Source organism: Panthera uncia, unplaced genomic scaffold, assembly GCF_023721935.1.
Source record: "Panthera uncia isolate 11264 unplaced genomic scaffold, Puncia_PCG_1.0 HiC_scaffold_261, whole genome shotgun sequence".
Classification (NCBI taxonomy): domain Eukaryota; kingdom Metazoa; phylum Chordata; class Mammalia; order Carnivora; family Felidae; genus Panthera; species Panthera uncia.
The window spans coordinates 11197-25761 of record NW_026059356.1 but is presented as its reverse complement, the minus strand read 5'-3'; the positions used below and the strand labels follow the sequence as shown (position 1 = coordinate 25761).

Below are 14565 nucleotides of genomic sequence, written 5' to 3'. Positions count from 1 at the left end.
CATCAAGAAATCTCCTACAAATGTTCTAAAGTCAGTTTCCACTGGAGATCACCTCCTCTGAGACTCCCCTGACATCTCCAGCACTTTCTCTCCCTCCCTTCCGCCTGCAGTCTTTTGTATGTATAACCTATTATAGAGAACTGAAACCATACTTTTAAATGTTTGCCTCTGCCGCTAGAATCTGAGTTTCTTGAAGACACGCAGGTAGGGTCTTTCCATCAGTCTTTCCCAGAATCCAGTACATGGCCCTGTGTGTCTTTACTACCCGTGACACACTGTCTGAATTAATAACAGCTGAACTGACCCAGGAGGGTCTTGGAATGTGCCCTCAAACCCGACAAGCTCTGGGTTTGCCAGGATCTCTAATTAAACTGTCTGTGGTCAATCACCATCTTTAATAAGCAGTTTTGCTAGAAACTGGGATAAACGAAAGCAGCCAGGGAAGGAAATCTATTTCCCTTTGCTCTCCCCTCCGGAGGCCATTCTCTCTATCCACACAGTCACTTATTACTTGACATGTCGTGGGGAAACAGATTCTAACAGGAACTCCAGTTTGAGAAATCCTCGTGCTCTTAAGTAGGAAGGAATCGTAGGAACAAATGCATCCCTTGGATTCTGCCATTTCCTCTCTGTTGCCTTCATTAGAAACCAAAAAGTCCATGAAGGATCCTGGGCTCACACTACTTCCTGACCTTGTTTGTCTATTTACCCACAAAAACGGGGCTAATGCTTTGTTCAGGGGCTTCTCAAGTTTGCAGACTCACAGTTGGATGCTGCTGCTGTTCCTCTGCCTCCTTATGGGGCAGGTCTCTGGGAGCCAAGGGCACATGGCTCTGCTCCTGTTGCTGCTGAGAGCGGATGCTGAGAGCCTCACGAGAGCACTTCCTGTCTTGTCAGGAAAGCTTCCTGCCAGCGGCCCGGAGCAGAGCATCCTTGACCTCCTTGTTCCTCAGGGCGTACACCACCGGGTTCAGCAGGGGGGTGATGACGGTGTAGGTCACCGAGATCAGCTGGTCCTGATCCCTGGCGTTCTCCGACTTGGGCTTGAGGTAGGCGACGGAGGCGCAGCCGTAGTGGACGACGACCACCGTGAGGTGAGAGGCGCAGGTGGCAAAGGCCTTCTTCCGGCCCCGGGCGGAGGGGATCTTGAGGACGGTGGAGACGATGAGGACGTAGGAGATGAAGACCAGGCCCATGGGGACCAGGATCACCAGCACGCTGACGATCACGGTCAGGGTCTCGTTGACCGAGGTGTCGACGCAGGAGAGCTTCATTACAGGTCGGATGTCACAGAAGAAGTGGGCCACCTTCGTAGCACAGAAAGGCAACCTGAACACAGATGTCACTTGCGTCGTCGCTACGATCAGCCCAATGCCGCAGGCGCCCCCCACCAACTGCACACACACCCTCTTGTTCATGATGAGCGTGTACCTCAAGGGGTTGCAGATGGCCACGAAGCGGTCGTACCCCATGGCCGTGAGCAGGAAGCAGTTAGTGATGCCAAAGGTTACGAAAAAGAACATCTGGGTGGCACAGCCTGCCCGTGAGATGGACCGGTTCGTACCTACAAGACTGGAGAGCATCCTTGGGAGAATGACCAGCGTATATACGGTCTCTGAGGAGGACAGCATGCTCAGGAAGAAGTACATGGGCGTGTGCAGGTGAGGGTCCGTTCGGATGATGGTCACAATGACCGCGTTGCCGGCCAGGGTCACGACGTACAGTGCAAGGAACACGACAAACAGGCCGAGCTGGTGCTCTCGGAAGCTGGAGAAACCCTGGAAGACGAACTCAGTTATGAGAGTGTGGTTCCCTCTCTCCATTGAGTGGTCGCTAAATCTGAAATGGAGAACAGACGGCGCATAATTTCAACAAGGCTGTTGAAACACGTTTCTCAAATTGATTGAACTCCGTTCTCCGCTGTGAACCTGGCGATGCATTTCCCTGTGCGTTAAAGTCAATCTCTGGGTTTGCTTAAAATACTTCTACTCTGTGGCCATCCGTTACAATTTCCCGTGCGTTCCAGAATCGTGTTTTGGTTTTTTTTTTGTCCTGTTCCCACAACATGAGCATTCCCACTCACTTCACCCCATGCTTCCTCCTTGATATCTGGAATGCCCTCCCTCCTTTTCTCCTCTTATTTATTTCCCCGTTCCTCAAGGACTATTGCAGGTGTCCACACAGCCTCCACGGCTGTCGTGCTGCGATGCTCTCACGTTTCCGTGGACGATATCTCCCTGTCAGTGCCACGCCATCCACACACAAACCCTCTGCACATTATACCTTCTACAGCTGCGTATCTCACCAGCTCGGGCTTATGGATTAATGAGATAATTGAAAATAACTTAAGGACTGACTGGAGATTTTTTTTTTTCTCTTTCAAGACTAGGAAGCCTCCCTTTGCACACCCTTAGGAAGTAGAGGCAAAGCAGACCCGAAGGCTCATTTTGTTGCCGAGGAAGAAAAGGCGGATCTTAACCCACCACCTGCCTCTGCCCACTGCTGTCTCCGCGAGACGGGCATCAGCCGGCAGTGGATAGCCCTGACTCTGGCTACATTATGGGCTCCGCCATAGCTGCACCTTCCCGAAACTAAAAGGCAAATTTACAGCCACTAGGACTGGTAGGCAGACACCTGCTCTGCAGAGGGAAACAGTGGTGCCGGGGACGATGGAGCACGAACATTGAGGTCTCTCATCTAGAGCCACAGCAGGCCCTGAGTGTGAAAACCAAACAGTCACGCTAAAGATACGTCACTGTGGTGAGGGTTGGGGGTGCAGTCCAATATCTGTCGTATTTCACATTTTTGTCCCGTTAGACAGTAAGCTCCTGTAGGGAACGTAAATTATATTCTGGTTTGCTTCTGCCTATTCAGAACGACTTTGTACGTAAAGTAAATCTCGCCAGCGAGGAAGGTTGCTGGGCATGCTAAGACCTCCTTCACATTCATAAAAATTTACTTAAAAGAGGTTGGCCACTGGCTGTTAGTCATTTGCACGAAAACCGCTGGAAGAGTAAGGCGACAACAGAAGATATCTCTGAACAGAGAAAATCATTTAACACTGAAGTATGTGGCGAAAGACACTGATCTTCTGTGAGGTCTCTGGGCAGAAACTAGGCGGTGGTCCAGCCGTGAGGTGGCCTGGCCCCTCTGCTGTGAAATCGGCAGCCTGTGTCACTACTTCTGATTGGTCTAATGACAGACACGGGTGCTGCCAGCAATTAAAGATGCTTAGTGTCCTGCTCTCCACGTGACCTTCCCACCCGAGGAAGAATTGTCCTATCCCAAATACCACTAGGGTTTCTGCTGAGAATCCACGGGCTAGGGTGCTGTCTGCTCTGGCTGATGCCTGTCTGTCTTGAGGTACAAGGGTAGCTGCTATGACCTGGCTAGCACCCTCCACCCTTGGGGGGCTGTAATTATTCCATGGAAATCAAGGGAAAGAACACACACATCCTTATAAGGATGCTGATGGATTGTTATGCTACAACAAATTAAAGCCAGCCCATGGCCAACAAGCCCCATCTCATTTCCTGTTCTGGAGAACACTCACTGTGTCTGCCTAGGGCTGAGTCACGGCAGGAGAGCCGGGCAGGAGGTGGCCGTGGTCTGCAGGTGCAGGAAAAGCAGGGCGACCGGGAAGGAGGGCCCGTCATGGGTGGGGGCTGAGAAGACAGCAGATAAACACGCTCTCGCCGGAAGGTGGGCAGCTTGGGAGTTGCAGGCGTCATTGATGGTGCCTCTGTGTGAGCCAGAGAAGATGCTCCCCCGGGAACAGCCAGTGGGGCTCCTGGGGCTCACACCCTGAAGATATCCCAAGAGGCGCCCCCCCCCCATCCCCGACCCGGGACTGGGAGGATGCAGACTGTAGGCACCTGGGGGCCTTATTATGTGAGGGGCTCATTTACCCAGTCCCAGGGTTGGCCGTTTGGGAGCTTGGGGTAAGTTTTTGCTTCAAGTAAAAACAGCATCAGATAAAGCTGGTTTATTTAGTTGAATTTTTCTTGTTAGAGTCCATAGGCACCTTGTAGTTTCTTACAGATGTGCCTTGGAAAGCCACAGTTTCCAAACTCAGGCAGCTCAAGCTTGGAGCCATATGGGGACACTCAGGCCCCTGCCCAGTTTAAGAAAGTGGTTTTCTCTTTGGAATAAAAGTAGTCAGCTCTGGCCCTGGCTTTGCAGAGGAGCAGTTCAGGCCGCCTGGCCGCTGGCCGCCTGGGAAGTGGAAGGAAATCTCTTTGGTTCTAAAGACCCTCTCTTGGGGGCCAGGAAATGGATGGGGGCTGAATACTCTCTTTACCCAGAATCACCCCCTCCTCCATTTGGCAAAACTTCTAGCCCATCGAGACCTGCCCGATTTGCTTTCCCTTGAAGACTCCCCTTGCGTCTATCACTTGCTTACCCATGTTCTTACTTGACCACGTGTGCTTACCTGTGTCCATTCATGCTTCAGGCACCGGGCATTGCCCGGCCCGGGGCTGGTTGCTGGGGGCAGGGAAATAGGGGACATGCTTCTTCAGCCTTCCGGCAGCTCACGGTTTAGTTTCAGTGACAGAGGATTATGATCAACTAAAATGAGTCGGGGCAGGGAGGGGATGGTCCTGGATTAGATGCAGGTTGATCACAGAAAAAAGTTCTGTAGCTAAAGACCAGGCTACAACAAGGTCTTAGAGTACTGAGATTTTACCAGTTTTTTTTTTTTTTAATTTTTTAAATGTTTTTTTAATTTATCTTTGAGACAGAGAGAGACAGAGCACGAGCAGGGGAGGGGCAGAGAGAGAGGGAGACACAGAATCCGAAGCAGGCTCTAGGCTCCGAGCTGGCAGCACAGAGCCCGACACGGGGCTCGAACCCACGGACCGTGAGATCATGACCTGAGCTGAAGTCGGACGATCAACCGACTGAGCCACCCAGGCGCCCCTACCAGTTTTTTTTTAAGGGCCCCTTAAGTGATTTAACTTATTCCTCGTGCTCAGGGACTTCCAAGTCTGTTAGTTACTGGCCCTTGAGGGCCACCAGCTACCCTGCACCTTCTTCCCGCCTGTGTGATGACCCTGCTCCTCTGCAGGATTGATGGGGCAGCTGTAGGGGGCATCCGCGAGGATGCTGATGTCACAGGGCAGGCCAGAGGTCATTTGGGGTTGATCTAGGTGGGGATGGCAGGGGTCTCGGGAGGAGGGACAGAGGTGAGAGACATCTGAGGTGAATGGGCTTGTGACCGCGTGTGTGGATCAAGGGAGAGGAAAGGACCCCTACGCTAATCTCAAGTTCATTCACGCCAACTCCCCGAGACTCCAATCTGCATTGCTTCCTATTGGAACAGAGAAGTTGACCCAAATGACCCCCTGTTGATAATGGTGGACCCCTAAGGTGGGATGGGTGGCTGTAGGATCCTAAAAAGCAGGGAGGGAGGAGAGTTGAACAAAATACCTCCGTGCTCGATGATGCCTTTGCTTTGGGACAAATCAGGAGGACTTTGGAAACGGGTCACTTGGGTACATGGTGTAAAAATGTGGTGCCTGGTGAAAACGAGAGGTGGAGCTTACGGAACGCTTGACACGTTTTTGTCTGAGTCCTCCAAGTGACCCGCATCCTTATTTCACAGATGAGGGCTTTGATGCGAGACAGGAGGGAGCATGTGGGGTGACTCTAGAAACAAAGCTGGCAGGGCAGCCGGGAGACCCGCGGCGAACTCCCTCGGCTCTGCAGACCACGTTATGCGGGGGGCCAGATTCCAGTAGCCCTTACTAGGGCTCCTTTGTGACTTTCACGTTAATTTAGGATGCCAGTCTAGACTTCCTAATGATGCCTTAGAATGGTTATGGGGGGTTTCAGAGCCCTGAAGAGGGCTTACTACAGATGTTGCTGAGGTCGGCATGGTTCCTGAATGTCTTAGTTCGGGCTGCTGAACAAAATAACCCTAGACCGGGTGGTCAGCCAGACAGTTATTTCTTGCCGTTCTGGAGGCTGAGAATCCTAGATCAGGGTGCCAGGAGATTCAGTTCCCGATGAGGGCTTGCTTTCTGGATTGCAGATAGGTGGTTTCACTCTTTGTCCTGATACTTTGGAGACGGGGAGAGAGAACCCTCTGGCATCTCTTCTTCTTTTTTTTTTTTTTTTTTAACGTTTATTGATTTTTGAGACAGAAGAGACAGAGCATGAACAGGGGTGGGTCAGAGAGAGAGAGGGAGACACAGAATATGAAACAGGCTCCAGGCTCTGAGCTGTCAGCCCAGAGCCCGACGCGGGGCTCGAACCCACGAACCGTGAGATCATGACCTGAGCCGAAGTCGGATGCCTAACCGACTGAGCCACCCAGGCACCCCTGGCATCTCTTCTTAAAGGGCCCCAAACCCATCATGACCCCACCCTCATGGCCTTGTCTAAACCTAATTCCCAGAAGCTCCGTCTCCAAATACCATCCCACTGGAGGAAGGGCTTCAGCATGTGAATTCGCGGGACATGATTCAGTCTGTAGCAGTGAAGTTAGGTCTGGTCTCACACGCACCCTAACCCTATCCTTCTCATCCAGAGCTGGGGGCTCTAGGTTTTTACGTGTGAACACTTTTTAATCTTAAAATACTTCCTGGCTTGATACTTAGTTGAATCATACTCTTGTATTATTTGCATCTATTGTTGGGGAAAAAAAACAAACTCTGAAAAAGAGTGCCACAAATTTAGTAATCGCTATATTGTCAAACAGATTACGGCACGAAAATAGCTCGCCGTGTGTTTGTCAGCATGTAACAGGCCTGCCTCTGCAGACCACACCCTTGAATCCCGGCACCAACTCCAGGCTTTCAGAGACAAGGGGGAATGACACCATGCGAAGCAGCTGGCAGGCCAGCATCTGGGCAGGGCACTGGGGAAGGGGGTCTGAGGTAGAAACTGAGGTGGGGGGGGGGAACGTGGCTTATTAAGACGTGGCAGGTATATAACCCAGAAGTGACTCTTGCCAGACCCTGAGGGAACAGGTTTCAGGGACCGAAGTCTGGGAGCAGAGACCACTGGGTGGGGCGTGGGAGGGCCCCTTGCAAAGTCCCTCCCAGGAAGGGGAAGCTCATTCGGTGAATGGAGAACTCAGTTGTCAAAACTGGGGCCCTGGGTCCGTATTGGGGCGACTTGATGTTGACCTAGAGAGCAGTGCATGGTGGGGGTGGGGAGCAGAGGAGATGCTAAGAGTTACAGGTGCTTCCCACGCCCCGGGAACTTGTTAGGTCCCTAAGGTTTCAGGGCCTCAAAGGAGCCCTGGAGGTTGATCTTGCTGGCTGGAAGGTGCAGTTAGGAAAGGAAGGCCATGGTGAGGTTAAGTCCCTTTCCTAGAACACACGTTCATAGCAGAGGACCTAAGATCAGGACACGGGCCTCCCTGGCCCCAAAGCCTGCAGTCCCTCTACATTATTACTGCCTGTGTATCTCCTCCTTCCGGTCATCAGGGTAAACCAGTGGGGCAGCGAGCGGACGGGTACAGAGTAATCTGATGGGCACGAGCTCTGTCGCCCCATCAACCCCGCCCCCCTGATGGCCTTTGGGCCACTTTATCCTTTTTCTCTTTGGATCCTTAGAGCTGTGCTGAGTGGAGAAAGCACACCAAGATAGTTGAGGGAAAAGCATATTACGTCCGGAATTCCTGAACTCCCAGCCCGATTTCCAAGACCTAAGGCCGTTCTGGGGGGAATTGGAGCCCTGCGTAAATTTGCAACGTATGGCGCCTACTTCTGCAATTATTATCAAGGCGGAAAGCTGGCTAAAGTCATCCCCGTGAGCCCGTAATGCAGCTACAGACTCTGGGGCTGGGTTGCGCATTTTCGGGTCCCGATGAGGGTCCACGTGCCCAGCTCTCTGACCCTCGGGACTATCCCTGATCTCTTCAGGCTTTGGGTTTCCCATCTGTAAGATAAGTAACAAAATAGCTCCTAGATCCATAGTGAGGGTTAAATACACAAAGTGCTTGAACTAACACCGGCTATCTAGGATGTGTTCCGTAAAGGGACCAAAAGGGACGTCGCAAAGTAGGGGCCGGCAACCTGAAAGGAATCTCGTCACGAAAGGAGAAGAGAGAGGAGAGCCGCCTGCTGAGGCCGGTCATGTTTTAGCCGCTCACAGCGGTCTTCCTTCCTTCTTTTCTTCCTTCTGTTAATAACACCCAAGCTGCAGGTACCAGGCACTGTGCTGGGTGCAAAGGCGGAGAGGCCGCCCGGGCGGGGGAGGCTGAGCGAGTGCGCGGTGGCCCCGGGCACGCCTGGCCCGGGTCGGGTGACCTGAAGCAGAGCCTGAGCCTGTCCCCGTGCTAGGGACTGAGGGCGTACTCTCGGAAAATGGAGTGAGGGAGGCAGAATGGGATGGGGGCAGAGCTCGGAGGGAATGTGGTCTCAGGCAGCCTGATCGAACGGAAGACTCTAGAGGGAATGCCATTTTGAGGCAAGGGGGGGTGGCCGTTGTACCTCCCGGGTTATTCAGGCGCTTGGCCGCGGACCGCCCCTGGGAGGGTGGGAGTGGGGTAGGTGTCCCCCCGCCCCCCAACACTGAGAAAGCTTCCTTTCAGCCAGTGGTGATGGTTCAGAGTGGGGGCAAGGGCAAGGGGGGCAGCCCACAGAGGGGCCCCGGGCAGAGCAGCGGCCTCCAGTAAATCACCCGGGTGTCCAGGGAGGAGAGGGGACGGGATGTGAAAGATGGGGGCTCTTGTTATGCAACTCTCAGTATCCAGGAAGCTGTTTTTACAGTTTTTGCTTTATCCTTCTCAACCAGGTTGTCCACGGGCTATCAGCGCCCGTGTCTGACGTAGGTGGCGAGGGTTCGTGCAGGTAGGAATAGGCGCGAGGTAAATTAATGGAGTGAATTTTTTTTTTTTTTTTATTGTATGAAATACAGCCTAGAGAGTGTTAGGTGTAAATAATGGAGAACTTGTTATTTCAGTGCTCTCGATTTCCATGCCGAGGCCAAGTTCCGATCCCATAAATTCCTGTGATAGATACTATATATTCTTCCCACCCTCACTACCAGTTTCCAGTCCCTTATGCCAAGGGTAACAGGAACAGGGACTAACGTTACAGCACAGCTCCTGAGTATGCTTTATCTTGCCTGGTTTTCATCAAGCCTGAGAAGCCCCCCTATTGGTCTTGGGAAATCCATCAACCCCTCGTTCATCTTTTCCTTCCTCGCGTTCCTGTAGCCCTCTCAGTCCTAGCTGCTGCCCGGATCAGGTACCGGGTGCCTGGTGTCAGACTCACTCTCTCACTGCGACCCCTCAGCAAACTGTTGACTTTTACGGAGACCGACCAGCACCTAAGAGAGAGGATTTTTGCCCAAAGCTCTGAGCAAGGCATCCTTGACTTCTTTGTTCCTCAGGCTGTACACAACAGGGTTTAGGAGGGGTGTGATGACCGTGTAGGTCACGGAGATGAGTCTGTCCTTCAGGGAGTCGTGAGACTTGGGTTTTAGGTAGATGACGGAGGCGCAGCCGTAGTGGACGACGACCACCGTGAGGCGGGAGGCGCAGGTGGCAAAGGCCTTCTTCCGGCCCCGGGCAGAGGGGATCTTGAGGATGGTGGAGACAATCAGGACGTAGGAGATGACGATCAGCACCACGGGCAGAACAAGGACACACAGACTGATGAGCAAGGTGACAAGTTCTTTGATGGTGGTGTCAGCACAGGCCAGCTGCATCAGGGGCCGGATGTCACAGAAGAAGTGGGAGATGACGTTGGCATCACAGAAGGGCAGGCTGAACACAGACGACACCTGAATGATGGCCGTGCTCAGGCCAATGCTCCGGGAGCCACTCGCCAATTGAAGACAAGTCCTTTTGCCCATGACGACGGAATACCGCAGGGGGTTGCAGATGGCCGCGTAGCGGTCATACCCCATGGCCGTGAGCAGGAAGCAGTTGTTGATGCCGAAGGCGAGATAGAAGAAGAGCTGAGTGGCACAGTGTGGGATGGAGATGGCTCGTTGGGGGCTGAGGAGACTGGACAGCATGCGGGGGATGATGGCCACTGTATAACAGGTCTCAGAGATGGACAGTACGCTCAGGAAGAAGTACATGGGTGTGTGAAGTTGACGGTTGAGGCGGATAACGGTCAAGATGATGGCATTGCTGGCGAGGGTCAACAGGTACAAGGCCAGAAAGACCGCAAAGAGAACGAGTCTGTGCTGCCACCCCAAAACGGAAAAACCTTCAAAGGTGAACTCTGTCACGGCGGTCAAGTTGAGCCTTGGCATTGAGGACAATCTGGGTCCGAAAGAGATGAAGCAGGGAGGTTGGACATCCGGGGTGGAAGCAGGAGGCTGGTCCACGGTCCTCGTCAGCCACGTGCAGGGGCGCGAAACGGGTGTAGCTCCCGGTTTCCGAAGCTCTCAGCTTTCAGACACTGGCCAAGTTCTCCAAGACTTCCCAAGGTTCGCAGGGGCGTGGCGCTGGGAGGCAGATGCATGGGGGGTGGGGAAGAGAGTAAATACCCGCATCGAGCGGTGGAAGCACCTCACGTGCTTGGCTGGAGGGGCTGCAGACCAGAGAAGGCACTAGACTGAGTGTGCACAGCCTGGAAGTCCGCCCACGCTCCCCTGCTTTGGCCCAGCAGTGACGCACCGCCTGTCAGAGAGCCAGTTGTGAGGGGACCTCCATAGAGCGAGAATTCAAGCCAGGGACAGATCACTGCCGGAGGCATGATTCTGGGAGGTAGGCGGCCAGACCTAATGTGCTCAAAGCACATAGTATCGTCCTCCCCGTGGGTCAAATTCAAAATGGCCAGTGTCTGGACTAAGGCGGGGAGAGGAGACACTGCTTTTTTCTCTTGATGAGAGGCTAACGTGTGGACCCAGGACACTATGAGCCAGAGCCTGATTCTTGCTTTCCTCCCTGTGCTCCCCAAATACCCTGTGTTTCAACACCTGCATCCCCTCCCTTCCGTGTGGAGGGTCGTTTCTGCTTGTTTCCTAGTCTCTAGTCGAGCACAGAAAGCCTCTCAGACATCCTAAAGGTTTGAAGTACCGGTAACTCCAAGACAAGAGTGATAAAAATAACAAAATATTGACGTTTCTAGGAACTTCCGGCTTCAACCTTAGTGTAAGTAGAGGATGCTTGCTTTACTTTGCCCACTTGGTGTGTGTGTGCTCGTCTATAAAATAGAATAATACATAGTCACAGTGTTGCTATGGAGATTATATTAATGACTCTGTGTAAATAGCCAAGCGTAGTTCTTGATAGGTAACAGGCAAACGGTACATTCAATTTCTGCTCCTTCACCCACCCTCTCCATCCCCACTTCCAGTTGGGTTCTGCTTGAATGCCAGACCCCCCCAGACATCGTACAGGGTTCCCGTCGTTGATTTGTCCCATCTCTGTTGACCGTGACGCTCGGTCCTCCTTTCCCACCTCCTGCCCAGTTCTAGATTCTGCACCCTGGAGCGGGGCTGGGGCTGGTCTGGAGTCCAGCACCCCCGTGAGCAAGCCCCAGCTCTACCTGCTTCATGTTTGACCTTAGAAAGGTTCCCTCATCTCCTTGGGCCTCGGTTTCCCCCCTTGTAAGATGAAGGCAGGACCGATCTCCACGGAAGAGGACAGATGGAAGAATTACACAAGAAGATGCCTAGAAGGCATTGAGCAGAAGGCCTGGTATACAGTAGGCCATCAATAAATGGAAACCATGGGGGTGCCTGGCTCGGTTGGGCATCCGACTTCAGCTCAGGTCATGATCTCACAGTCTGTGAGTTCAAGCCCTGCGTCGGGCTCTGTGCCGATGGCTCAGAGCCTGGAGGCTGCTTCGGATTCTGTGTCTCCCTCTCTCTGCCCCTCCCCTGCTCACGCTCTGTCTCATTCTCTGTCAAAAATAAATAAACATTCAAATAAATAAATAAATAAATAAATAAATAAATAAATGGAAACCATTGATAAAGATGAGCATAGATGTCAAAATAGGAATAGTTTAGGTCATTGTTTTTGTCTTCACTTCTCTCCCAAGTCCCAGCTCAGGACGTGGCTGGTCTTCATGTAGCTAGAACGTATTTACCAGCTTGCTGCATAGAGGGTGCTCTGCTAGCTTTTAGAGACAGGAGGAGGAGGAGGAGGAGGAGGAGGAAGAGGAGGAGGAGGAGGAGGAGGAGGAGGAGGAGGAAGAGGAGGAGGAGGAAGAGGAGGAAGAGGAAGGGGAAGAGGAAGGAGAAGAAGAAGGAGAAGAAGAAGAAGAAGAAGAAGAAGAAGAAGAAGAAGAAGCAGCAGCAGCAGCAGCAGCAGCAGCAGCAGCAGCAGCAGCAGCAACAGGGAAGGAGACATTCCCGCAGGGGAGAGAGTCCCAAGGGCAGGGGGAGCGTGCGGATGTGGGTCGGGATGGGTAAGCCTCTCCCAGTGCAACAATTCTGCAGGCGTGCCTGCGTCCCGGACCTTCTTCTCGGGCTCTGCTTGGACTCCTGCGCTCAGGAAACTCTACTTCAGCCATTCACTGATCCTCACTTTCCTGGCCCCTGCTTGAGATCTGGGGCAGGAAACGGGAGGAAATGGTGGGGACTTCTATATTCGGGAAATCCACTTTTCCTGGTGGAAAGGGCCCACGTGGGTTCACCCTGCCAGAGTCTGGTGGCTTGTGGCTTGCCACCAGGCCCCGTTCACCAGGAGTGTGACAGGTAGGACTGTGAGGGGTGGGAGTGCATGTTCCCAGTTCCCCTGGCTCTCCCTTCAGCCTTTAGTTGTTTTGTTGGGCTAAAGGGACCAATGAAGCCTTTAGGAAGTTCTGCCTCAGGTTTTTCTAAGGCTAAGTCCCAGATAACCCTTTCCGAATGATTTTTTTCCCCAGCATGTATAATGCTTTTTATTCCCTAAATCTTACAGCCCAGCTACACAGTCGTTGTTCCACTTGACGATAGTCCCAGGACAGAGGAGAAAAAGAAAAGGTGGCGTCCCATGAGAAAGAGTCGTGAGGCCGCGCTCAGTCAGACAAGAACCCTGCTTTTACTGAATGGTGGAGGGTGACTCACCTCTCACCAGGCAGGGCCGAGGCTCGATCTGGCTTCAGAGAGTAAGGCTGGAGAGCCCCGGCCAGCACTCCTGCTCCGCTGGGCAGGTGCAGCACGCTCAGAGTCTTCTGAAGGGAAGCCTGCAAGAAAACCTTAGAACCTGCTCGGGTCTGTCTGTTAATTCCTGCGCTGATTGGTCATGTCTGGGAGTCACAAAAGCAGCCCCAGGCTCCCCTGTGCCTTCCCGGAGCCCTGCCCCTTACGTGTGTATTACAGGCTGTCAGGGAGGACTGTTCCCCCAGGCCCCTGGGCCCCAGGGTCCCTTTCCCCACGGTGGCCGTAGCAAGATCCAAATCTGCTGATGTCTGGGGACCTCATTAGAAAGGGGGCTCATCAGCCCAATCACATGGATGGTATGTGTGTAGGCGATCTGGGGTTTCCAGCAGGAACAAAGCCTTTGCATCAAGTCACGGCCCTGATCTCCGTAGATGTTGAGGAGCTCTTGTCTCCAGACCCAACCATACTTTTACATTTTTTTTTTAATTTATTTTTGAGAGAAAGACACAGCGTGAGCAGGGGAGGGGCAGAGAGAGAGGGAGACACAGAATCCAAAGCAGGCTCCAAGCTCTGAGCTGTCAGCACAGAGCTTGACACGGGGCTCGAACCCACAAACCGAGACCATGACCTGAGCTGAAGTCAGACGATTAACCAACCAAGCCACCCAGGTGCCCCAGGACCCAACCACGTTGAAGGGTGCAGCTTTATTAGTCAAGCCACTCGTGCCCTGGGGTCTCGTGCCCTAATTGCTGAAGATCTGTGAAGTCCCTTGTAATTCAAGTATTCCAGAAGCTGTGACTCATTCACTTGCGGTTGCTTTCAGCAGGTGCTCACTGAGTGCTTTGCACGCGCCAAGGCCAGGGAATGTGGCGGCAGCTGGGGACACGGCATCTGTGCTGACGCCAGTCCCGCTGCTTGCTCGTCAGTCCAGAGCATCGCTTTGAATCGCTGGAGAGAGCAGACAACCTCCAGATTCCTGCCTCCCTCCCATGTCTCCTGGCCTTTGGGCAGTCAGCAGACCCAGCCTTGTCTGCCTCTCCTGCAATGGGCCCAAGACGGGCCTTCCCAAAGGCTGAAGGCAACCCAGACACTGACCCGCCAGCTTCCCTGGTGGGAATTGACTCCTTGGTGTTTCCTAGTTCTGGAGCTCAGTTTATGCCTTTCTCCTAGAGACCTTCCCAAAGTAGGAAAGGCTCCCTTTCTAAGAACCAGCATGCTTGAGGCATGAATACCTGGGAGTAAGGTAGTTTATTAATGTGTCTTTGATAAGGTGGGTCAATGGAGACTGGCAAACCAGCATGGGATAATTGCCAGCCATCCAGTCCGGTCCCACATGATCTCTCCTGGCCCCAAATGTTGACCCGAGAGAAACCGGAAACACTCGGGCTGATGAGCCATTAAGAGCAGAGAGACCCACAGCTAAGAGAGATACTACATGGTGTATTTACCACTGCTGGGGGTGGGGTGGGGTGGGGTGTGTGGCGGGGAGGGTCTTCCCAAGACCTGAAAAGAATCCGTTAATCTTGGGCCTCATTTGTCAGTGTCCCTTCTTCACAGTTT

At 53.0% G+C, this 14565-nt stretch overlaps 2 protein-coding genes across 2 annotated transcripts; both read right to left on the bottom strand.

The window, feature by feature from the left end:
* Nucleotides 1–893: 893 nt before the first annotated feature.
* Nucleotides 894–1855, bottom strand: LOC125917863 (olfactory receptor 10J1-like). The gene has a single exon (XM_049623961.1). It carries the CDS (start codon nucleotides 1821–1823, stop codon nucleotides 894–896), a length of 930 nt encoding a protein of 309 aa, XP_049479918.1. The 5' UTR covers nucleotides 1824–1855.
* Nucleotides 1856–8887: 7032 nt separating this feature from the next.
* Nucleotides 8888–10221, bottom strand: LOC125917862 (olfactory receptor 10J4-like). Its single transcript, XM_049623960.1, has one exon. It carries the CDS (start codon nucleotides 10219–10221, stop codon nucleotides 9286–9288), a length of 936 nt encoding a protein of 311 aa, XP_049479917.1. The 3' UTR covers nucleotides 8888–9285.
* Nucleotides 10222–14565: the final 4344 nt, after the last annotated feature.